Source organism: Phyllobates terribilis, unplaced genomic scaffold (genome assembly GCF_046119375.1).
Source record: "Phyllobates terribilis strain yellow unplaced genomic scaffold, ASM4611937v1 Scaffold_4__5_contigs__length_816908805, whole genome shotgun sequence".
In the NCBI taxonomy this organism is placed as follows: domain Eukaryota; kingdom Metazoa; phylum Chordata; class Amphibia; order Anura; family Dendrobatidae; genus Phyllobates; species Phyllobates terribilis.
In genome coordinates, this window is record NW_027362764.1 from 813,025,880 (window position 1) to 813,051,513 (window position 25,634).

Sequence of the window (25,634 nt, forward strand, 5' to 3'; positions counted from 1 at the left end):
TCAATGCCACACAGAGTTCTAGCAGCAGACACATCTCTACAACAACTGTTAAGAGGAGACTTTGTGCAGCAGGCCTTCATGGTAAAATAGCTGCTAGGAAACCACTGCTAAGGACAGGCAACAAGCAGAAGAGACTTGTTTGGGCTAAAGAACACAAGGAATGGACATTAGACCAGTGGAAATCTGTGCTTTGGTCTGATGAGTCCAAATTTGAGATCTTTGGTTCCAACCACCGTGTCTTTGTGCGACGCAGAAAAGGTGAACGGATGGACTCTACATGCCTGGTTCCCACCGTGAAGCATGGAGGAGGTGTGATGGTGTGGGGGTGCTCTGCTGGTGACCCTGTTGGGGATTTATTCAAAATTGAAGGCATACTGAACCAGCATGGCTACCACAGCATCTTGCAGCGGCATGCTATTCCATCTGGTTTACGTTTAGTTGGACCATCATTTATTTTTCAACAGGACAATGACCCCAAACACCTCCAGGCTGTGTAAGGGCTATTTGACCAAGAAGGAGAGTGATGGGGGGCTACGCCAGATGACCTGGCCTCCACAGTCACCAGACCTGAACCCAATCGAGATGGTTTTGGGTGAGCTGGACCACAGAGTGAAGGCAAAAGGGCCAACAAGTGCTCAGCATCTCTGGGAACTCCTTCAAGATTGTTGGAAGACCATTTCCGGTGACTACCTCTTGAAGCTCATCAAGAGAATGCCAAGAGTGTGCAAAGCGGTCATCAAAGCAAAAGGTGGCTACTGTGAAGAACCTAGAATATAAGACATATTTTCAGTTGTTTCACACTTTTTTGTTAAGTATATAATTCCACATGTGGTAATTCATAGTTTTGATGCCTTCAGTGTGAATGTACAATTTTCATAGCCATGAAAATACAGAAAAATCTTTAAATGAGGTGTGTCCAAACTTTTGGTCTGTACTGTATATCACATTGTTTTGTCCATTTTGTATCATCTTGTATATTTTTTATATACACTGCCTATCTTTTTGGTTAAATATAAAATGTAATAGCTCTGTTCTCTTGCTCTGTAAACTGCACCCCTGAAGCCATACGCGACCTGTAACGGGCGTCCAATCGGCCTGTAAACGATCGGTGGTGGCAGTGAGTGTTTTTTTGTTATTGCGGAGCTGACAGTGACCGAATGGGGGTGTGTAAATATATATATATGTATATATATATATATATATATATATATATTCCATGCGTTGGAATTGGAGGTGTATATACTGTGAGAGCAGGATTTATATTTTATCTATCTTGGCTTTATTTTGGACATTCTCTCCTGCTTTCCAAGATGGAGTTTGAGCCAGTATTTGTGTTTTTGTGATAAGGAGTCTTATGAATGGTAGAGAAAACATAGTTTTGTTTCTCCCACTTTCCTAAGTGAGAGACACACCTAGACTGTTCTGATGGGTGTAGACAGAATTAACTTTAGTCAATTAGAGGTATGAATGTTAATGCAAGAACATATTTAGAGATAAGCTGAGCAAATTATATTGCTACAATGAATGTCCAAGAAATGTCTATATATATGAATGACTGATGATGTAATAAAGAGATCTGCTTTGATGCTCAATGTATCAGATGTGGTTCTTCCGTGCACGTATTTGGATTTTACAATTTAATTTGGAGCAGACACATCTCAGAACGTCGCATATAAAGTGGCAACAACAATACCATACGCTCTATGAGTTCTCCAATAACCGGCCTAGTAGTGGAAGCAGCCGCGGCCTCGTCCATCACTCGTCAGACAAATGCATAATTGTCCCGATGATTGGAGGCAGCAGAGTTGTGTTCTCCTGACAAAAAGGATCTGCGTGACTCCACCAGCTGTGGTCTTTGACAATGTGCATACCCCAATACTGTCACTGCCAGTTCTGCGATAACAAAAGAAACTACTCGCTGCCACCACCAATCGTTTATACGGGCCGATTGTAAACCGCAGCCCTGGAGCCATACGCTACCTGTAACGGGTGTCCAGAGCAAGAGGAACAAAGCTATTACATTTTATATATTTAATCGAGAAAGTTAAGCAGTGTTTATAAAAAATATACTAAGATGTTACAAAATGGGAATAAAACAATGATATATAGTTACATAAAATAAAAGGGATAATGAAAGAAACTTGCAAGATGTTACAAGCAGTTTCTGCTTTTTATTAGCTCCTAAGTTACGCCTCCATACATCCATTTGATTACTTTATGTGGGATGTGATAGGTTTGTTAGAATTTTATGTGGTTCCCAACTTACAAGATATTTTTGCCTTTGAAGGTCCCAAGCGTTAGATATTGATGTCATATTTTCTATTGTGATTTTTCCTTTACATAGAGACCAAACATGACCTGGTTCGCATCATCTATCAGACAGTTATTAAGTTGGAAGAGTTCTGCCGACCCCATGGCGATGTGAATGAATAGGTCCCGTCCATCCCTTCGCTACGATGCCGAAAATCTATATCCCTTAAATATCAGATCGATGACAAAACCCAAAATTGCTATCTGTACCACGGAGACAGGCCAACTTGCTGCACTCTCATACAGATTCTTTGAACTCAGTATTTCTTCTTTCCTTAGACAAAGGCAGCCTCTCCACTTCTCATCCCCTGCATGCACACATTTCAGTTTCGTTGTCTTTTTCCTAGAGAAGACCTTTCATGTTTAATTAACTGTACACTGCAGGGAGTCCCGGCTTCAAAAAGATTACAGCGTTATCTCTCTCCCCTTTTCCATTGTTTTAAATTACCTTCTCTCACTTCCTAGCAACAGTATATGTAGTTTCCCTATTCCCCATATGTTCAGTGTGAGGTCTACTTCAAAGAGCTCTTTTCCCAGATGTTCTATGTGAGGGTGACATCCGGAGATGTCTTATGGGTTTTACTTTTTCTCTATGACAATATACAATTAAATAAAATAAAAGGGATAACAAAAGAAAATGACTAAATCTGATGTCAAGGAAATGGCTCATAGCTTAGTGGGAGGTACTCCTTAGAAAAATGGACAGAACTACAACAAGCTGTACCTTCCAAGGACTGACACAAAGGACCACAACCAAAATTCTGCTCTTTATTAGATCAAGGTTACGCCCACATACCTCCCTTTGATGAGCTCATGTGGGGACTGGTTGTAGGATGTGCTAGGTCTTTAAGACATTTATGAGATCCCCAACTTACAGGACATTTTCCCCACTGCAGGTCCCAGGCGATAGATATTGTCATCATATTTGCTATTGTGATTTTACCTTTTTATAGAGATGATACATGGCATGGATAGCATCATCTATCGGAATTATATTAACGTAGGATGGATTAGAACGGCCCTACGGTGATGTGAGCGAATGCATTATGTTTGACCCTTCGCTACAATGCCGAAAATATCTCTCCCATAAATATCGGATTAATGCAAACCCCAATATTCATCACCAACCACTGGCTCCAAAAGGACCTGCGATAACCCCTTTGAACAGAGGAAGCCCATGTACTTCTCCGCCTCAAGTGTCAGTTCTTTCTGACTTCCCCAGTTATAATTAATTCCATCTGTTCAATGTAAGGGTGATACGTCAACTCTCTGGAGATGGCAGAATGGATTTTTCATTTTTTAGATTACACTGATTTACATTGTCCATGTATGCAGTGGTGTCCTAGTCTGAGGCTGCCCCAGACCCGGCAGATAAAGGCTGCGTGTCACAAGCAGGATCTGAGTCCAATACCCGTGTGTGCAGCACCAAAGTCAACGCTGATGAGGAAGGGCAAGGAAGTCCCTGACGGAGTCCACGTCCTGCGGAGAAAAGACATTCACGGCTTTCACCAGAAAGACACTGAAAACTTAAAGAGGAAAGGATTTTATTTAATCTACATTTCTGTAGTCATCATGCAGTGAGCAGCGGAGCCACTGGGGGCAGCACAGAATGCCACGGGACCTGGGATCACCAGAGGGCCGTGGCCAGTGCACCCCATGTCTGGACACCATGGAGGAAAGTCCCAGAATCACCAGAGACAACCGGCCGTGGCCAGTGCTCCCCATGACAGGACACCATGGAGGAAAGTCCCGGAATCACCAGAGACAACCGGCCGTGGCCAGTGCTCCCCATGTCTGGACACCATGGAGGAAAGTACCGGAATCACCAGAGACAACCGGCCGTGGCCAGTGCTCCCCATGACAGGACACCATGGAGGAAAGTCCCGGAATCACCAGAGACAACCGGCCGTGGCCAGTGCTCCCCATGTCTGGACACCATGGAGGAAAGTACTGGAATCACCAGAGACAACCGGCCGTGGCCAGTGCTCCCCATGTCTGGACACCATGGAGGAAAGTACTGGAATCACCAGAGACAACCGGCTGTGGCCAGTGCTCCCCATGTCTGGACACCATGGAGGAAAGTCCCAGAATCACCAGAGACAACCGGCTGTGGCCAGTGCTCCCCATGTCTGGACACCATGGAGGAAAGTCCCAGAATCACCAGAGACAACCGGCTGTGGCCAGTGCTCCCCATGTCTGGACACCATGGAGGAAAGTAATGGAATCACCAGAGACAACTGGCCGCGGCCAGTGCTCCCCATGTCTGGACACCATGGAGGAAAGTACTGGAATCACCAGAGACAACCGGCTGTGGCCAGTGCTCCCCATGTCTGGACACCATGGAGGAAAGTACTGGAATCACCAGAGACAACCGGCTGTGGCCAGTGCTCCCCATGTCTGGACACCATGGAGGAAAGTCCCAGCATCACCAGAGACAACCGGCTGTGGCCAGTGCTCCCCATGTCTGGACACCATGGAGGAAAGTAATGGAATCACCAGAGACAACTGGCCGCAGCCAGTGCTCCCCATGTCTGGACACCATGGAGGAAAGTACTGGAATCACCAGAGTCGACCAACCATGGCCAGTGCTCCCCATGTAGGAAAGCCCCAGAATCACCAGACCACCGGCCCTGGCCAGTGCACCCCATGTCTGGACACCATGGAGGAAAGCCACAGAATCACCAGACCACCGGCCATGGCCAGTGCACCCCATGTCTGGACACCATGTAGGAAAGCCCCAGAATCACCAGAGACCACCAGCCATGGCCAGTGCACCCCATGTCTAGACACCATGGAGGAAAGCCCCAGAATCACCAGAGACCACCAGCCATGGCCAGTGCGCCCCATGTCTGGACACCATGGAGGAAAGTCCTGGCAGAAGACACTGTACCTGTGGCTGGAATCTAATGACTGGTCCTGGCCGCAGAATGTTTATGGATATGACCCATCGTGGATCAGATTGTGGAAAGGTGAAATCAGGGAGGATTGTGGGAAACATAACACAGGGCGTTATACACAGGTACAATACTGCATGGTCCGGCCCCCAGGACATGGTCCCGTGTCTCCTGGTCCATGCAGGGGAGACACATGGAAAGTCTGGGAGTATATACAGTGCCACCACAGGCCGGCGGTGCCCACTCCTCACGGGGGCCCGGCGCCATTCACATTGAGGAAATGTCTCAGTATTACAGCCACCGGCCGAGTCCACACAGTGGAAGCATGCGCAGCATCTACACCAGTGGGAGCGGAGGGAGCGTGGAGGCCGCTGCGCTGCAGGAGGCTCAGGTACAGGGGCATAAAGTGCAGCTAGTGACGGGAGCAGGGACATTCACATTCACAGGGGACCACAGGGGGAAAGCGGAGGAGGGTCCTGGCTCCAGAGGAGGCTTCTGGCTCCGGGGTCGCACCTCACTCCTTGGCCTTGCCGATTATAGCCAGGATGTACAGGAAGATGTTAATGATGTCCGTGTACAGGTTCAGGGCAGCAAACACGTATTCTTCAGGGCTGAGCGACAGCTGCTTGTTCCCCAGGATCATCTGCGTGTCCACAGCCAGGAACTAGAGGAGACACAAGGAGGAAACTGTCAGTAATGTTGAGGAAGAGAACCAACATCACGGAGGAAACCATCAGGAGGAGATCGTACGACCACATGACGCAACCTCAGTGATACGGAGGAGCAGAGCTTCTATGCTGGCCACTATGATGTCTACGCCAGTGGTGGATGACCGGACCCTGCGGGGCAGGGGAACATCAGCACAGGCATGAATTTCCCATAGGACCTGTGCACTGGGGGTCACCGTCTCCCACCTCGCCCTCTGCCCGAGCGGTCCAATGATAAGACCTGGTTCTCACTGCAGCCCCTGTCACACTGCACCAACCCCGCACATCAAGCAGGTGGAGGACCAGAACCAGATAAAGCCACAGCTCAGCCTCCCAGGACGTCGGCGGTGGCATCTCTGCTCCATGCCAAGAGGTGCAGAGTCAGCTGAGCCTGCACTAAATGTCATAGAAAGTATTAAAAAAAAATATCTCTCTCCAAACCCCTCTACTATTTGTCAAATGAGAACTGCTCACACTCTAACCAGTTGCTTCTATGCAAATGGCAGTACACACACAAGAGGTGGCAAACTCAATTATCCCGGCTAATTACCATATGAATGTAGCCCCTAGTAGAAGAGACCTGTGATGAGTAGACACCTGGCTAAATAGGAAACCGCTCATTAAGAATCAATTGAAATCTACATCACCCCGCACAATAGCCAGGAGGTTTCCATTTGCACATGGGTGGAATCTGCAGTCTCGTAGGCACTGACATGAAATCTGGAATATCGGGAGTTCTATAATTCCAATTGAGATGGGAGCCACATTTTTAGCGGCGGGGTTGGCTAAGGAACAATACACATATTTTTCCGTATCTGTACGCCCTCCAGGAGAGCTGTAACGCAAGAGGGCAAACATAACCAACATCAGTTATGTCATGTGTCTCTAAAGCAAAGTAAAATCGCATTAAAGAATATGGCGTCACTTACTAACCTCTGCGATCAACCAGCGAGAAGTTATCGACGAAGTTAGAGACTTAATAAAAACCATGAAGGGCAAGGACAAGCCCACGTGAGGTCATCACAGGGGAGTGTGTGGGCAGGGCCCCCCTTCGGCATAAAAGATCCAGCTGAGCCTGAATCTACACTCATGCGGGAGATACATATTTACCGTATTTTTCGGACTATAAAACAAACTTTTTTCCTCAAAAATTTTGGAGGAAAGTGTCCGAACTACACACATCCGTACTATATACTGTGGCCGAGGATGATGGTGGGTGTAGAGGAGAACAGGAGGCAGCAGGCGCCTACTGCAGCCTACGCTGTGCCCGCTGCTAAAGAAAATGAATATTCCCTGCCCATGGGCGTGGAGAGAAATGAATATTCATTTTCCTTAATAGCGCGCACACTATAGCCGTAGCGCGGCTCCTGCTGCGGCCGGCGTTGTGTGTGCCCGCTATTAAAGACAATGAATATTCACTACAATCCACTCCAATGGGTTGTAGTGAATATTCATGGTCTTTAATAGTGGGCACACAGACCGCCGGTCGAATCAGGAGCCGCGCTGCGGGTACAGTGTGCACTCTATTAAGGAGAGTGAATGGTCACTTCTCCCTACGCACACAGGCCCGGCGCGGGGAGCAGTGACTATTCCGGCACAGCATCTCACTGTGTGAGGGCGCATGGCAGAGACACCAAGTGGCTCACACAGTGAGATCCCTGTCGGCAGGGGGGGGGGGGGGGGGGGATCAAGGGGTGCCATGCATACCAGAATGGGGGGGGGGGGGATCAAGGGGTGCCATGCATACCAGAATGGGGGGGGTCAAGGGGTGCCATGCACACCAGAATGGGGGGGGGGGGGGGGTCAAGGGGTGCCATGCACACCAGAATGGGGGGGGGGGGATCAAGGGGTGCCATGCACACCAGGATGGGGGATCAAGGGGTGCCATGCACACCAGGATGGGGGATCAAGGGGTGCCATGCACACCAGGATGGGGGATCAAGGGGTGCCATGCACACCAGGATGGGGGATCAAGGGGTGCCATGCACACCAGGATGAGGGGTGCCATGCATACCAGGATCAAGGGGTGCCATGCATACCAGGATGGGGGATCAAGGGATGCCATGCATACCAGGATGGGGGATCAAGGGGTGTCATGCATACCAGGATGGGGGATTAAGGGGTGCCATGCACACCAGGATGGGGGATCAATGCGTGCCATGATGGGGGATCAAGGGGTGCCATGCACACCAGGATGGGGGATCAAGGGTTGCCATGCATACCAGGATGGGGGCTCAAGGGTTGCCATGCATACCAGGATGGGGGCTCAAGGGGTGCCATGCATACCAGAATGGGGGGGGGGGATCAAGGGGTGCCATGCATACCAGAATGGGGGGGGGGGGGATCAAGGGGTGCCATGCACACCAGAATGGGGGATCAAGGGGTGCCATGCACACCAGGATGGGGGATCAAGGGGTGCCATGCACACCAGGATGGGGGATCAAGGGGTGCCATGCACACCAGGATGGGGGATCAAGGCGTGCCATGATGGGGGATCAAGGGGTGCCATGCACACCAGGATGGGGGATCAAGGGGTGCCATGCACACCAGGATGGGGGATCAAGGGGTGCCATGATGGGGGATCAAGGGTTGCCATGCATACCAGGATGGGGGCTCAAGGGTTGCCATGCATACCAGGATGGGGGCTCAAGGGGTGCCATGCATACCAGAATGGGGGGGGGGGGGGATCAAGGGGTGCCATGCATACCAGAATGGGGGGGGGGAATCAAGGGGTGCCATGCACACCAGGATGGGGGATCAAGGGGAGCCATGCACACCAGGATGGGGGATCAAGGGGTGCCATGCACACCAGGATGGGGGATCAAGGGGTGCCATGCACACCAGGATGGGGGATCAAGGGGTGCCAAGCATACCAGGATGGGGGATCAAGGGGTGCCAAGCATACCAGGATGGGGGATCAAGGGGTGCCATGCATACCAGGATGAGGGGTGCCATGCATACCAGGATCAAGGGGTGCCATGCATACCAGGATGGGGGATCAAGGGGTGCCATGCATACCAGGATGAGGGGTGCCATGCATACCAGGATCAAGGGGTGCCATGCATACCAGGATGGGGAATCAAGGGGTGCCATGCATACCAGGATGGGGAATCAAGGGGTGCCATGCATACCAGTATGAGGGATCAGGGGATGCCATGTATGCCAGGATGGGGAACTGGGTTGTCATGCATACCAGGATGGGAATGAGGGCCACATATACCGGGAAGGAGGAGCCATACATACCAGGATGGAGGATATTAACAGAATTGGGGGACATTACCCCAATACCAGTGTCAGCAGCAAACCCCCTCCCCCATAACAGGGCACCATGACCACATTTTTTGCTTACATTTTTTTTTCTATTTTCCACCTCTAAAACCTAGGTGCGTCTTATGTTCCGCTGCGTCTTATAGTCCGAAAAATACGGTATATGTAAGCAGGGGTCTTGTTCCATAACGGCCAAATCAATTGGAGTGCTTCCCTTCAGCTAAACTGAATTGTCTCTGCAATTGGTCTAGTAAGTTCTTTTGTTAGTCCCTTTTTATTTTATGTAACTGTATACTCAGTATTGTAATGTCTCCCTTTGTAAAATCTTTGTATATTTTTTTCATAACACTGCCTCCCTTTTGGATTAAATATAAAATTTAATAGTCCTGTTTCCTTTGTCCTGTAATCGTTCCTCCCCCAAAGCCATATACACTACCAGAAATAAGGCGTTCGATCAGGCCTGTATTATATTGTAAAACTGATTGGTGGTGGCAGCGAATAATCTTAATTGTGCTATCGTGAAGCTGGCAGTGATCGTACGGGGGCATATACACATATTCCATGCGTTGGAATCCGGAGGTGTGTACGCCATACGCTTACTGCTCGCTTGCCGATAGCTACGTAGTGAGTAATCGGGATCATGCGTTTGTCGAATCCATGACAAAGTGACGGCAGCAGTGGGATATTGTATGGTCCTGCCGGTGTCGTTCCTGAAACTAAATAATAAGAGTAAAAACAGGTGACAGCAGGGCGAGGGGCGAGTGTCAAGACTCACGCAGGTGAACAGCAGCGCCCCCAGTGAGGCATAGACGATCTGCAGGATCTTGTTGCGGATGAAGATGCAGAGAATGGAGAAGATGATGAGGACCACCAGGCTGACCATCAGGACCCCCATGCAGGAGGTGAAGTCGTATTTAGTCTGTGGAGACAGTGAGGGTAAGAGAAGGCGCCTTCCTGGGAGAATGGGGGTGGTAGTTACGGCGGGGCACACTCACCTGCAGGGAGAACAGGACCACGGTGAAGCAGACAGCGGCGGTGATCCCCAGTGCCATTATCACGGCGTCCGTCTCGTAGAAGCTGGCAATCATTCCCACCATGTAGGAGAGGCTGAGGGTCAGGATGGACTGTGGGAGACAACGCGTGAGACTCACCCTCCACCTCCGTCCTCCCACTATACGGGCCCCTGACCACTGCACTTACCAGGGCCACCAGGTTCCAAGGGTGACGGCGGCGGAAATCTCCACAGCAGCTGAGAGTGATGAGGGAGACAAAGAAGATGGCGTAGGAGAGGTAATACGTCCACGCGTTCCTCCTCACGTAGAGCTGGACCTCCTTCACAAAGGTGAACACGGCCACAAACGCAAAGGTGACGAGGAGCTGAGCCGTAAGGACGAGGAAGACCTGAGGAGAGGAGCGACAGCGTCACCGCCGGGCACGGCCCCCCGAGCATAGGCGCCAGACATAGCCAATAGAGCGAAAGGAGAAGAGGTCACCCTGTCTATGTCACCCATCCACACTGACCTTGCGGATGAACGCCCGCCGGATGTTCTTATCATCCCAGTGGCTGATGGGAAAATCCTGGTTATCACAATATGAGGGGGGTCCTTCCTCATGATATGTGGTGCTGTGTATGGGAGACCCGAAATCTGAGGAAAGAAAGAAAAGGAGGGATGCAAGAGCTCAATGTCAGGCGTGGTCAGTAGATGGATCCTAAACAAGCAGTGTTAAAAACAGGGAGTTGTATCTGCTGAGTGTGAGCCTGTGGGGTTAGGCCTGGTGGAGCAGTGTGCGTCGCATGTTCTGCTGTAACTACTGACAATTTACCCTCCCGGCCACCCCTGGGCCTAATTACAGGGGGAGGACATTACAGTTCAGTGTCAGCCCATCCAGTGTCAGGCTTCAGCAATCCGTGGACTGTAAGTGCTGCTTCCTCCCGACCGCTTCTTGGCCCTGCGTGTATATAATGGACGGCAGGATGGGAGGTTTCCTCAGAGCGCACATCTGGGACCGGAGCTCCAGGGTGAACACCGCAGTGTCAGATATCAGCTCGGCCACCCCTGGACGCTCGTACTACTTGTCTGGAGGAGGGCGATGGACAATCCTGAGAAGAGCATGCGGTGGACTTGGAGGGTGGAGAACGTGGAATAGAAAGGAACAGGCAAAAAGTAATGGAAGTGGAAAGAGGCCCAAGGAATGCAAGGGGCCGCTCCTGTGTCTGTATTTCCAAGCAAAACTCCCAAACTGGGTGATGATGCAGGGGGTCAGTCTCAGAAATGGCGGCCCTAGTGGATACTGCTCCTCCTAACAGCCGGGGGAGGCCGGGGAGTCAAGCATCCAGGGGAGGCCTGGGAGACAAGCGCTCGGGGAGGGGGGGGGGGGGGAGCAGGGAGCGCGCAGAGAGGCCAGGGATCCGAGTACTTGGTGGAGGCCCGGGAGACAAGCGCTCGGGGGAAAGCAGGAAGTGCCTGGAGCCGAGCACCCGGAGGAGGCCCAGGAGACAAGCGCTCGGTGGAAAGCAAGGAGTCCAGGGAGCCGAGCACCCTGAGGAGGCCCGGGAGACAAGAGCTCGGGGGGAAAGCAGGGAGTCGAGAACCTGGAGGAGGCCCGGGAGACAAGAGCTCGGGGGAAAGCAGGGAGCAGAGCACCCGGGGGAGGCCAGGGAGACAAGCGTTCGGGGGAAAGCAGGGAGTCCAGGGAGCCAAGCGCTTGGGGGAAAGCAGGCAGCACGCAGGCAGGCCAGGGAGCCAAACACCTGAGGCAGACCAACAGTACTCGGGGAGTCCAGGGAGACAAGCTCCAGGAGGAACACATTTATGTCGCTGGTAATGCCGACACATAATCCAACTCCAGTAGATCATCTACAGACTCAAGTGACTGCTCCTGAACTGAATGGCTGGTGCAAAGACAACGTCGTGCCAGTTATCGAAAAGGCTCCAGCTATTTCCAGGATAATTACAGACCAGAAAGATAAAATCCACTGACGCAAAATGACTATAGAGGAGCTGTGGATATATAGTATATACAGAGCGTGCGACTACAGAGAGGAGCTGTGGATATATAGTATATACAGAGCGTGCGACTACAGAGAGGAGCTGTGGATATATAGTATATACAGAGCGTGCGACTACAGAGAGGAGCTGTGGATATATAGTATATACAGAGCGTGCGACTACAGAGAGGAGCTGTGGATATATAGTATATACAGAGCGTGCGACTACAGAGAGGAGCTGTGGATATATAGTATATACAGAGCGTGCGACTACAGAGAGGAGCTGTGGATATATAGTATATACAGAGCGTGCGACTACAGAGAGGAGCTGTGGATATATAGTATATACAGAGCGTGCGACTACAGAGAGGAGCTGTGGATATATAGTATATACAGAGCGTGCGACTACAGAGAGGAGCTGTGGATATATAGTATATACAGAGCGTGCGACTACAGAGAGGAGCTGTGGATATATAGTATATACAGAGCGTGCGACTACAGAGAGGAGCTGTGGATATATAGTATATACAGAGCGTGCGACTACAGAGAGGAGCTGTGGATATATAGTATATACAGAGCGTGCGACTACAGAGAGGAGCTGTGGATATATAGTATATACAGAGCGTGCGACTACAGAGAGGAGCTGTGGATATATAGTATATACAGAGCGTGCGACTACAGAGAGGAGCTGTGGATATATAGTATATACAGAGCGTGCGACTACAGAGAGGAGCTGTGGATATATAGTATATACAGAGCGTGCGACTACAGAGAGGAGCTGTGGATATATAGTATATACAGAGCGTGCGACTACAGAGAGGAGCTGTGGATATATAGTATATACAGAGCGTGCGACTACAGAGAGGAGCTGTGGATATATAGTATATACAGAGCGTGCGACTACAGAGAGGAGCTGTGGATATATAGTATATACAGAGCGTGCGACTACAGAGAGGAGCTGTGGATATATAGTATATACAGAGCGTGCGACTACAGAGAGGAGCTGTGGATATATAGTATATACAGAGCGTGCGACTACAGAGAGGAGCTGTGGATATATAGTATATACAGAGCGTGCGACTACAGAGAGGAGCTGTGGATATATAGTATATACAGAGCGTGCGACTACAGAGAGGAGCTGTGGATATATAGTATATACAGAGCGTGCGACTACAGAGAGGAGCTGTGGATATATAGTATATACAGAGCGTGCGACTACAGAGAGGAGCTGTGGATATATAGTATATACAGAGCGTGCGACTACAGAGAGGAGCTGTGGATATATAGTATATACAGAGCGTGCGACTACAGAGAGGAGCTGTGGATATATAGTATATACAGAGCGTGCGACTACAGAGAGGAGCTGTGGATATATAGTATATACAGAGCGTGCGACTACAGAGAGGAGCTGTGGATATATAGTATATACAGAGCGTGCGACTACAGAGAGGAGCTGTGGATATATAGTATATACAGAGCGTGCGACTACAGAGAGGAGCTGTGGATATATAGTATATACAGAGCGTGCGACTACAGAGAGGAGCTGTGGATATATAGTATATACAGAGCGTGCGACTACAGAGAGGAGCTGTGGATATATAGTATATACAGAGCGTGCGACTACAGAGAGGAGCTGTGGATATATAGTATATACAGAGCGTGCGACTACAGAGAGGAGCTGTGGATATATAGTATATACAGAGCGTGCGACTACAGAGAGGAGCTGTGGATATATAGTATATACAGAGCGTGCGACTACAGAGAGGAGCTGTGGATATATAGTATATACAGAGCGTGCGACTACAGAGAGGAGCTGTGGATATATAGTATATACAGAGCGTGCGACTACAGAGAGGAGCTGTGGATATATAGTATATACAGAGCGTGCGACTACAGAGAGGAGCTGTGGATATATAGTATATACAGAGCGTGCGACTACAGAGAGGAGCTGTGGATATATAGTATATACAGAGCGTGCGACTACAGAGAGGAGCTGTGGATATATAGTATATACAGAGCGTGCGACTACAGAGAGGAGCTGTGGATATATAGTATATACAGAGCGTGCGACTACAGAGAGGAGCTGTGGATATATAGTATATACAGAGCGTGCGACTACAGAGAGGAGCTGTGGATATATAGTATATACAGAGCGTGCGACTACAGAGAGGAGCTGTGGATATATAGTATATACAGAGCGTGCGACTACAGAGAGGAGCTGTGGATATATAGTATATACAGAGCGTGCGACTACAGAGAGGAGCTGTGGATATATAGTATATACAGAGCGTGCGACTACAGAGAGGAGCTGTGGATATATAGTATATACAGAGCGTGCGACTACAGAGAGGAGCTGTGGATATATAGTATATACAGAGCGTGCGACTACAGAGAGGAGCTGTGGATATATAGTATATACAGAGCGTGCGACTACAGAGAGGAGCTGTGGATATATAGTATATACAGAGCGTGCGACTACAGAGAGGAGCTGTGGATATATAGTATATACAGAGCGTGCGACTACAGAGAGGAGCTGTGGATATATAGTATATACAGAGCGTGCGACTACAGAGAGGAGCTGTGGATATATAGTATATGCAGAGCGTGCGACTATAGAGGAGCTGTGGATATATAGTATATGCAGAGCGTGTGACTATAGAGGAGCTGTGGATATATAGTATATGCAGAGCGTGTGACTATAGAGGAGCTGTGGATATATAGTATATACAGAGCGTGCGACTACAGAGAGGAGCTGTGGATATATAGTATATACAGAGCGTGCGACTACAGAGAGGAGCTGTGGATATATAGTATATACAGAGCGTGCGACTACAGAGAGGAGCTGTGGATATATAGTATATGCAGAGCGTGTGACTATAGAGGAGCTGTGGATATATAGTATATGCAGAGCGTGTGACTATAGAGGAGCTGTGGATATATAGTATATGCAGAGCGTGTGACTATAGAGGAGCTGTGGCTATATAGTATATACAGAGCGTGGGACTACAGAGAGGAGCTGTGGATATATAGTATATACAGAGTGTGTGACTACAGAGAGGAGCTGTGGATATATAGTATATACAGAGCGTGTGACTACAGAGAGGAGCAGAGGATATATAGTATATACAGAGCGTGTGACTACAGAGAGGAGCAGTGGATATATAGTATATACAGAGCGTGTGACTACAGAGAGGAGCAGTGGATATATAGTATACACAGAGCGTGTGACTACAGAGGAAGACAGGTGCCATCTCCTGAGGATACAGGGGGGTGCTCCCTTCACCTGGAGAAAGACAGGTGCAATCTCCTGAGGATACAAGGGGGTGCTCCCTTCACCTGGATAAAGACAGGTGCAATCTCCTGAGGATACAGGGGGGTGCTCCCTTCACCTGGAGAAAGACAGGTGCAATCTCCTGAGGATACAAGGGGGTGCTCCCTTCACCTGGATAAAGACAGGTGCAATCTCCTGAGGATACAAGGGGGTGCTCTCTTCACCTGGATAAAGACAGGTGCAATCTCCTGAGGATACAAGGGGGTGCTCCCTTCACCTGGATAAAGACAGGTGCAATCTCCTGAGGATACAAGGGGGTGCTCCCTTCACCTGGATAAAGACAGGTGCAATCTCCTGAGGATACAAGGGGGTGCTCCCTTCACCTGGATAAAGACAGGTGCAATCTCCTGAGGATACAGGGGGGGTGCTCCCTTCACCTGGATAAAGACAGGTGCAATCTCCTGAGGATACAAGGGGGTGCTCCCTTCACCTGGAGAAAGACAGATGCAATCTCTCCAGAGGATACAATGTGGCGCTCTCCGTCTGGAGAAAGCCAGGTGTCATCTCCAAAGGATACAATTGGGCGCTCCCTTCCCCTGGAGAAAGCCAGGTGCAATCTCCTGAGGATACAATGTGGCGCTCTCCGTCTGGAGAAAGCCAGGTGCAATCTCCAGAGACCAGCCTTCTGTACCATATTAATCTGTGAAATAGCCGAGCTTAGGAGCCGTCACAGCGGGAACCATCAATGGTTTCATAAAGGCTGAGATGCCTTTTTAGAAGAATATAATGATGTAAATGTGAAATGTTCTTTTCTGAATGTTCGGTCCAGTGGATCCACCAGCGGTAACAGGGGGAACCAATGATGTCTTGTGGGGAAGCGGCCGGACTACGAATTCTAGGCAGACATGTGCCCCTTCCAAGCCTTCGGCTGAACAAGTATTTTTATTAATTCAACAGCATTAAATATGTGACCCCATATAATCAGCTGATAAACAGACCTGCAAGACCCCCACACCAATCACTCACCGCTCTGCTCTGGGGGGTAGCCGCCCTGTCCGTATGGAGGCTGTTGATACGGCTGCCCTGGATATGGGGCTCCTGGGTAGGGCCCCTGGTTGTAAGCCGGCGGGTATGGGGGCTGCCCCATAGGTTGGTGACTGGGGTAAGGTACAGCATTAGGGTACGGGACCTCCGTAGGAAAGGGGGCAGTTGTAGGATAGGGGGCAGTATTAGGATAGGGTGCAGTATTAGGATAGGGTGTTGTATTGGGGTATGGTGGCTGTCCGTATCCTGGTGCTGAAACAGGATTTGGTCCAATCGGATAGGGTGGATTAGAGTAGGGGTCCCCCGTCACCAGGAAACTCTTCTCGTGTGACATCTTCTATATCAGCACCTGAAAGAAAAAAAAAAAAAAAAAAAAGAGATTACTACCCACATCATGGCTTCCCAAAGCCTGATGCCCCTACATGACTGCCCTGACACATTAGCATCAGTAGCAATCCCCCATAACTTTTCTATACCGTAACTCCACACAAGACCCCTGCTGTTTACAGGAACTTTCATACCTCAAAAGACCCCACAATATACCAGGAACGTCCTCCCCACACCTCATAAGACCCCTGTCACGGGTTTACCGCAACAATGAGGGGCCAGAAGACTGTGGTGTCTAATTTCATGTACTCCTGCGCTGATTAGAAGCACTTCACCATCATAATAAACAGTGCAGGTTTCTGCTAGAAGTGCAGGGGTTAATCTTCTCAGTTGAGAGCTCTGAAGTTTCCCTACTTTGATGGTCTCAGCTGTTCAGTGTTGGCCACTCCCCTCTGCAAATCAGGGATAGCCAGTGCTCCTTTCATACTGCCTGGTTCTGGAGTTGGAGGTGTTGGTTGCTTGAGGAGGCCTCTGGAGCGTTGTTCTGAAGACTTTTGCTTGGTGACTGTGTGCATATCCTCATCCTCTCCTATTTGTTTTTTCCTCACCTTTACTTCCCGGTGTTCCACTCGGTTGCTTGTGAGTGGATATATGTATGATTGGTATTTTAATTTATCCCTGTATGTATTCCCTTGTTAGTCTGTGTGACGAAACAGATTATTATCTTAATCAGTCAGACGTCTAGAGTTGTTAAGCCAAGAGAAATGCACTATTGTGTTTACTTTAGAACTAGTGTGTGTTTCTTTGGTGGGTCAAGAAGGACAGACCAGTATTTGTATAACCCTGACTGTTGCCTTCTCTTGCTTCTGAAACAATGATGTTACTATGATGATTGCATATTGTACTAAAGCCAGCTAGATGTTTATTTACAAGAGCCCCCTGCTATACTAATTATGTAAATTTATTAAATGCTCAAACAATGAGACCTCAGCCCTGTGGAATAATACCCTCCCTAACCCTTGCCCTGTGGATGTGTATTTGAAAGAACAAATGTGAACTATTTAACCTTCCTCTTGTGTTAGCTTTCTGTTACTCTTTCTTATGTTAACGGGTCGGTTTTGACCCGTGTCTTAAATCACCCCTAGGATACCCTAAAAACAGTTATTTATGATCCAATTTGTTTCTTACCTCTTAGTTACCTTGTTAGGGTTTCTCATGCATGGAAGGATTGATTTTAATATTTTTGTTGTGGCCCCCTGGGCCTTTCATTTGAGAGCATACCCTTCATTTTCAATATAAAAATATTGTCAAATGAACCTCAAGAGAATAATATAAACTTAAAAGTTTGTTATATTACCTGATTATTACTGAAGGGTTTTAGAACACATTTCTTAAATGTAAAAAAAAAAAAAAGTATACATATATATATATTTTATATTATTAACTCTAGTAACATCTATGGTGTTACGGGTCAATTTTGACCCATATCTAACTACTTTATGAAAAAGGCAAAAAAGATTTATTTTTTTTATAGAACTTTAATACAAATAAAATATGAAAATTATATTAACATTAATAGCAATAAAAATAAAAAGTAGCTTTTCAAGGTCAAACAAACAAACAACAATCAATCAAGCAAATCAACAGAAATCAAGTACTAGTCTTTAGATGCATTAGTATTTAGATGCATGTGTGGCAAAAAGTGACACTTTTTGTGTGTTCTTTGCAGAGGTATTTTTTGCAGCCGAAGCACGATGTGTTTGTCTTTCTGTCCTTATTGCTAGGGCAGACCTGACACCTCTTTCTTTTAGAATCAGGTGGTCTCACTGGGGTTGTGGCTGTTGTGGTTGATGTTGAGGCAGGCCTGGTTGAGGAGGATGCTGGTGATGATGCTCTTTGTGTTGCTGTGGGTGTGGACGAAGCACTTGTTGAGCTCTGGAGTTGTCGGACCAAGGCTGCAGCGGCTGGGTCTCGGGGCACTCGTTCCCTTTGGTCAATGTGCGCCTTGACAAGGGATCTTCCTAGTTCCTCAAGAAACATCCTCCGCTTGTGTTTTTTCTTTGAATTCCATCCTTGGTGAATGTGGGTCCACAACACAAATGAATTGCATGCTGACACATCAAGGATGTTGTAAAATACAACCATTGGCCATCTCCTAGTCATTCGCTGGCAAGTGTAGGTGGCAGTCAGCTAGTCCACTCCTCCTTTGTTTTTGTTATAGTCCAGGATGATTCTGGGCTTTTTGTCACTTCCTGATGACACAGCTGCATCTTTGTGAAGTGTGGACATCAGTACCACATTCCGTCGTTTTTTGGGGCAGTATGAAACAGCAGTGGTGGTGTCTGTAAAAACAAACTGAGGAAAGTGGAGCCCGGTCCTTCATCTGCAACAATTCAGCGGGCAGCTCAGGTTTGTTTTTTTTTCACTGTGCCCACCATGGTGATTTTCCTCCTGAGAAGTTATTGTCCAAGGTCATAGCTGGTAAAAAAAAATTGTCACAAGTAATGTTGTGACCCTGCAGTCCAGTAGTCATATCGAGGACTACACGTTTTCCTTGTTTTTTTTCAGGGATGCCGCTTGCAGACTTGCCTGTGTACAGTCATGGCCAAAAGTATTGAGAATGAGACAAATAGTAATTTTTCCAAAGTTTACTGCTTCATTTTTTGTAATGGCAATTTGCATATACTCCTGAATGTCTAAGAGTGATCAGCTGAACAGCAATTACTGTACTTGCAAGGTCAATATTTGCCAAGAAAATGAACTTTAACCCCCAACACATTTCACCATCATTGCAGTCCTGCCTTAAAAGGAGCAGCTAACATCGTTTTAGTGATTGATCCATTAACACAGGTGTGGGTGTTGATGAGGACAGGGCTGGCGATCAATCAATCATGATTAAGTAAGAATGACATCACTGGACACTTTAAAAGGAGGCTGGTTCTTGGTATCATTGTTTCTCTTCAGTTAACCATGGTTATCTCTAAAGAAACACGTGCAGCCATCATTGCACTGCACAAAAATGGCCTAACAGGGAAGAGTATCGCAGCTACAAAGATTGCACCTCAGTCAACAATCTATCGCATCATCAAGAACTTCAAGGAGAGAGCTTCCATTGTTGTCAAAAAGGCTCCAGGGCGCCCAAGAAAGACCAGCAAGCGCCAGGACCGTATCTTAAAACTGTTTCAGCTGCAGGATCGGACTACCAGCAGTGCCGAGCTTGCTCAGGAATGGCAGCAGGCTGTTGTGAGTGCTTCTGCACGCACTGTGAGGCCGAGACTCTTTGAGCAAGGGCTGGTTTCAAGGAGGGCAGCAAAGAAGCCACTTCTCTCCAGAAAAAACATCAGGGACCGACTGATATTCTGCAAAAGGTACAGGGAGTGGACTGCTGAGGACTGGGGCAAAGTCATTTTCTCTGATGAATCCCCTTTTCAATTGTTTGGAACATCTGGAAAACAGCTTATTCGGAGAAGAAGAGGTGAGCGCTACCACCAGTCTTGTCTCATGCCAACTGTAAAGCATCCTGAAACCATTCATGTGTGGGGTTGCTTCTCAGCCAAGGGAATCGGCTCACTCACAGTCTTGCCTAAAAACACAGCCATGAATAAAGAATGGTACCAGAATGTCCTCCAAGAGCAACTTCTCCCAACCGTCCAAGAGCAGTTTGGCGCCCAACAATGCCTTTTCCAGCATGATGGAGCACCTTGCCATAAAGCAAAGGTGATAACTAAATGGCTCATGGAACAAAACAGAGATTTTGGGTCCATGGCCTGGAAACTCCCCAGATCTTAATCCCATTGAGAACTTGTGGTCAATCATCAAGAGACGGGTGGACAAACAAAAACCAACAAATTCTGGCAAAATGCAAGCATTGATTATGCAAGAATGGACTGCTATCAGTCAGGATTTGGTCCAAAAGTTGATTGAGAGCATGCCAGGGAGAATTACAGAGGTCTTGAAGAAGAAGGGGCAACACTGCAAATATTGCCTTGCTGCATTAACTCATTCTAACTGTCAATATAACCTATTGGTCCTCATAATATGATTGCAATTATATTTCTGTATGTGATATAAACATCAGACAAACACTAATAAAAACCAGAGGCCAGCAGATCATGGGAAAAGATCATTTTGGTGTCATTCTCAATACTTTTGGCCATGACTGTAAATCTGTAGATTCCATGCATAGCTAGTTTTTGCATCACAGGCTGCCCAAATTTTTATGCCGTATTTGCCTGGCTTACTTGGCATGTATTGCCGGAAAGGGAGAAAACGTTCATCTACTGTCACCTCTGGCCCTGGGTTGAACATCAGTGGAAGGAGCTGCACCCATTTCTCCCAAACATCCCTGATGGGAGCAAGTTTGTCAGATTTTGTTCTGGTGTCTCTGTTGTCAAATCTGAGGACTCTTGATATCATTTGAAAATTTTGAAGTGACATTGTTGCCCGGAAAATATTCCTGCCTGTTGATGCGTCCCAGAGACTATCAGTGGCCTCATTGCATGATTTGTACACTCCAGCAAGGAGAAGAACACCAATGTAGGCATCCAGGACATCATCATGAAGGTCATTCCACATGTTGCCGTGGACTTTTTTTCCTTCAAGGTTTGTCATAGCCATAATGACTTTTTTTATTGACAATGGCATAAACAGATCAAAACATGACTTGATGTCACTTAGTCTTGTCACAACAAACCTTGTGATCCCAGGGGTCATTTTTATGACATTTGCAGCATCTGCCCTGCCATGTACATCTGGAGGTACTGAGCTCCAACTCATCTTGCCACTTTGGGATTTGAATCTTTCAGCGGGAGCAGCTTCAGCACCAGTGACCTCCTCATCAGACCTGTCTGTGTCTTCCGGTTGATATTCCACATCATCTTCCTCCTCAGAAACCTGTTCATCTGTATCAGTTTGCTGCTGTGTCCTCTGATTCATTATCATCTAAGATATAATCCAGAATTTGGCTTACATCAAATCTTCTCCTCATTGTTGCATGTGTAAACTGGAGATGTATACTCTGCAAAGTACCAACTCTACGCTGATTTGGCCATACAGGCCTGCACATGTCCCTAACTCAAGTTGTTAGAGGTAGAGCTGGCTGTGGGCTGTTGGTTTATATTGTGTTTATTAGTTCAGTTTTGGGACTTATTATTGTTTTTTTAGGCTATGTGCCCACGATGCAGAAATGAAGCAGAAAATTTCTGCAGCATTTCTGCATCTCCCTGGCAGAAAAAACGCATGCAGATTGACAAGCGCTTTCCAGGCGATAGCATCACTTAGAAAGTGCTTGACAACTAGGTCACACTGTATAAATCCATGCAACCGGCATATACAGTGTGACAGTAAAAATAAAAACAAATAAAGCTATACTCACCCCCGAGGCCCCGGCGTGGCTGCAGCGCTCGTTCCTGTCTGGTTCCCGGCTGCCGGCATATCGCGAGACAGAGCGGTGAAGGGCCTGCGGTCACATGACTGTGACGTCACCACAGGTCCTCAAGCGATGCCGACATTCAGAGAGAAGCCTTCGGAAAGGTGAGTATAAACTTTATTTGTTATTTTATTCTTTTTTTTTTTTACAGGTACAATGGTACCCAGGTCTGGATGAGAGTCTCCTCTCCTCCAGAACTGGGTACCATCCGCACATAGAGATGCATAGAAGCCGCTTGTACAAATGTACAGACACGGATTCTATGCGTCTCAATGCAAGTCAATGGCGGCGCTTCCGCTGTGCTTCCGCAAAATTAAATGACATGCTGCGGATTTTTGTACACAGCATAAACGCTCCGGAAAAATCCGCAGCATGTGCATAGAACATTTGGAATCCCCTTGGGGACCATGGGGTGCGGATTACCTAGCGTTTCACAAGCGTTTCTGCTGCGGAAATTCCACAGCATAAACGCTTGAAAAACGCTACGTGGGCACCCAGCCTTACTCTTTAATTAGACCTGGGTCGAAATTGACCCCAACAACACAAATGTTAGAATTTTAATAAGAGCATTTTTACAATTTAGTAAATTAGTTTTATTTATTGTATTTTGTTTAAAAATAAATTCCTAAAAAAGTCAAAAAGTCTTGATGCAATAAACAAATGTATGTAGAATTTGTATGCATTTAAAACCTAAAACGGGTCGGTCACGACTCTAACACAATTGGAAGGTTAAGGAACATATGCCTCTGTAGCAGGCAGATTTGAAACAGAGAACTGAAAGAACTTTACAAAGAGAATTAAAGATCAGACTCTCTTCAGACCATCAGCTTGGTATCATGGCTTTATCCAAAGAGACACAGATATGGACTCTACATGATTCCAGCCTACAGGTATATGACCCTGACTGGAAAGATACGGATCTGCTCCATTGACCATCAGAGACCCCATGGATACATTTGGGGAGACAAGGTTGGGCCAATGAAGTCCACCTCCCCCTCTAGAGTGACCGGCCTCCACCCGCACCTCCCCCTCCTCTATAGTGACCAGCCGCCGCCTCCTGCACCTCCCCCTCCTCTATAGTGACCAGCCGCCGCCTCCTGCACCTCCCCCTCCTCTATAGTGACCGGCCGCCGCCTCCTGCACCTCCCCCTCCTCTATAGTGACCGGCCGCCGCCTCCTGCACCTCCCCCTCCTCTATAGTGACCGGCCGCCGCCTCCTGCACCTCCCCCTCCTCTATAGTGACCGGCCTCCACCTGCACCTCCCCCTCCTCTATAGTGACCGGCCTCCACCTGCACCTCCCCCTCTATAGTGACCGGCCTCCACCTGCACCTCCCCCTCCTCTATAGTGACCGGCCTCCACCTGCACCTCCCCCTCATCTATAGTGACCGGCCTCCACCTGCACCTCCCCCTCCTCTATAGTGACCGGCCTCCACCTGCACCTCCCCCTCCTCTATAGTGACCGGCCTCCACCTGCACCTCCCCCTCCTCTATAGTGACCGGCCTCCACCTGCACCTCCCCCTCCTCTATAGTGACCGGCCTCCACCTGCTCCTCCCCCTCCTCTATAGTGACCGGCCTCCACCTGCTCCTCCCCCTCCTCTATAGTGACCGGCCTCCACCTGCTCCTCCCCCTCCTCTATAGTGACCGGCCTCCACCTGCTCCTCCCCCTCCTCTATAGTGACCGGCCTCCACCTGCTCTATAGTGACCGGCCTCCACCTGCTCCTCCCCCTCCTCTATAGTGACCGGCCTCCTCTTCCTCCCCCTCCTCTATAGTGACCGGCCTCCTCTTCCTCCCCCTCCTCTATAGTGACCGGCCTCCTCTTCCTCCCCCTCCTCTATAGTGACCGGCCTCCTCTTCCTCCCCCTCCTCTATAGTGACCGGCCTCCTCTTCCTCCCCCTCCTCTATAGTGACCGGCCTCCTCTTCCTCCCCCTCTATAGTGACCGGCCTCCTCTTCCTCCCCCTCCTCTATAGTGACCGGCCTCCTCTTCCTCCCCCTCCTCTATAGTGACCGGCCTCCTCTTCCTCCCCCTCCTCTATAGTGACCGGCCTCCTCTTCCTCCCCCTCCTCTATAGTGACCGGCCTCCTCTTCCTCCCCCTCCTCTATAGTGACCGGCCTCCTCTTCCTCCCCCTCCTCTATAGTGACCGGCCTCCTCTTCCTCCCCCTCTATAGTGACCGGCCTCCTCTTCCTCCCCCTCCTCTATAGTGACCGGCCTCCTCTTCCTCCCCCTCCATAGTGACCGGCCTCCTTCTCCTCCTCGCCGTTTTCCTCCGCCCTGACCGTTATATCCCCGGGTTACACCGCACTGGAGCCCGGGGCCGCACACAAGACACTGCCGTGACGGAGGCCGCTGACGCCCCTGTCCACACACCGGGCTCTGCCCGCGGTACCGCATCACAGGAGGAGCCGGTGTGTGACCCGTATCGGCCTCCACATTCCCGCACTCACCGGAACAACGTAGACACCGGAGCGAGGCCGCAGCGGAGAGCGGATCAGTGACGTCACCACGTAGCGTCATCCACAGGCGCCTCCTACTGCCTTATCCTCTGACGTCCCGCCCCGCCCACAGCAACGCAGGATGCTCCGCACCATGGCAACCAACTACATGGCAACCGGACTGTCCGTGACAACCAGGTGGTGCACAACATCCTACTGCTCCTGTACACGTGACCCCGCCGCTGTACACGTGACCCCCCCACTGTACACGTGACCCCCCCCACACACACTGTACACGTGACCCCCCCACACTGTACACGTGACCCCCCGCTGTACACGTGACCACCCCACTGTAGACGTGATCCCCCCTCACTGTACACGTGACCCCCCCGCTGTACACGTGACCCCCCCACAGTACACGTGACCCCCCACATTACACGTGACCCCCCAACTGTACACGTGACCCCCCTCACTGTACACGTGACCCCCCCCCACTGTACACGTAACCCCCCACTGTACACGTGACCCTCCCCTCACTGTACACGTGACCCCCCCGCTGTACACGTGACCCCCCCACAGTACACGTGACCCCCCCACACTGTACACGTGACCCCCCGCTGTACACGTGACCACCCCACTGTAGACGTGATCCCCCCTCACTGTACACGTGACCCCCCCCGCTGTACACGTGACCCCCCCACAGTACACGTGACCCCCCACATTACACGTGACCCCCCGCTGTACACGTGACCACCCCACTGTAGACGTGATCCCCCCTCACTGTACACGTGACCCCCCCGCTGTACACGTGACCCCCCCACTGTACACATGACCCCACACACACACTGTACACATGATCCCCCCTGTACACGTGACCCCCCCACACACTGTAAACGTGACCCCCCCACACTGTACATGTGACCCCCCCACCACACACACTGTACACGTGAGCC

The 25,634-nt window shown here is 49.2% G+C and overlaps 1 protein-coding gene across 1 annotated transcript; it reads right to left on the reverse strand.

The window, feature by feature from the left end:
* Nucleotides 1-3,837: 3,837 nt before the first annotated feature.
* GRINA (glutamate ionotropic receptor NMDA type subunit associated protein 1) lies at nt 3,838-24,844 on the reverse strand. Its single transcript, XM_073680115.1, has 7 exons — nt 24,694-24,844; nt 16,465-16,831; nt 10,700-10,824; nt 10,379-10,579; nt 10,174-10,302; nt 9,954-10,097; nt 3,838-5,868 (listed from the first exon to the last, which is right to left on the reverse strand). The coding sequence occupies exons 2-7, from the start codon at nt 16,814-16,816 to the stop codon at nt 5,719-5,721; spliced, it is 1,101 nt and encodes a 366-aa protein (XP_073536216.1). The 5' UTR covers nt 16,817-16,831; nt 24,694-24,844; the 3' UTR covers nt 3,838-5,718.
* Between the last annotated feature and the right edge of the window lie 790 nt (nt 24,845-25,634).

What these genes read in the sequence shown, in the direction of transcription:
- GRINA (XM_073680115.1), bottom strand. Translation starts at nt 16,816, where the DNA reads ATGTCACACGAGAAGAGTTTCCTGGTGACGGGGGACCCCTACTCTAAT. An exon ending in CTACCCCCCAGAGCAGAGCG is followed by an intron (nt 10,825 to 16,464) that starts GTGAGTGATTGG and finishes TTCTTTCCTCAG; the next exon opens with ATTTCGGGTCTCCCATACAC. An exon ending in GGGCGCTGCTGTTCACCTGC is followed by an intron (nt 5,869 to 9,953) that starts GTGAGTCTTGAC and finishes TGTCTCCTCTAG; the next exon opens with TTCCTGGCTGTGGACACGCA.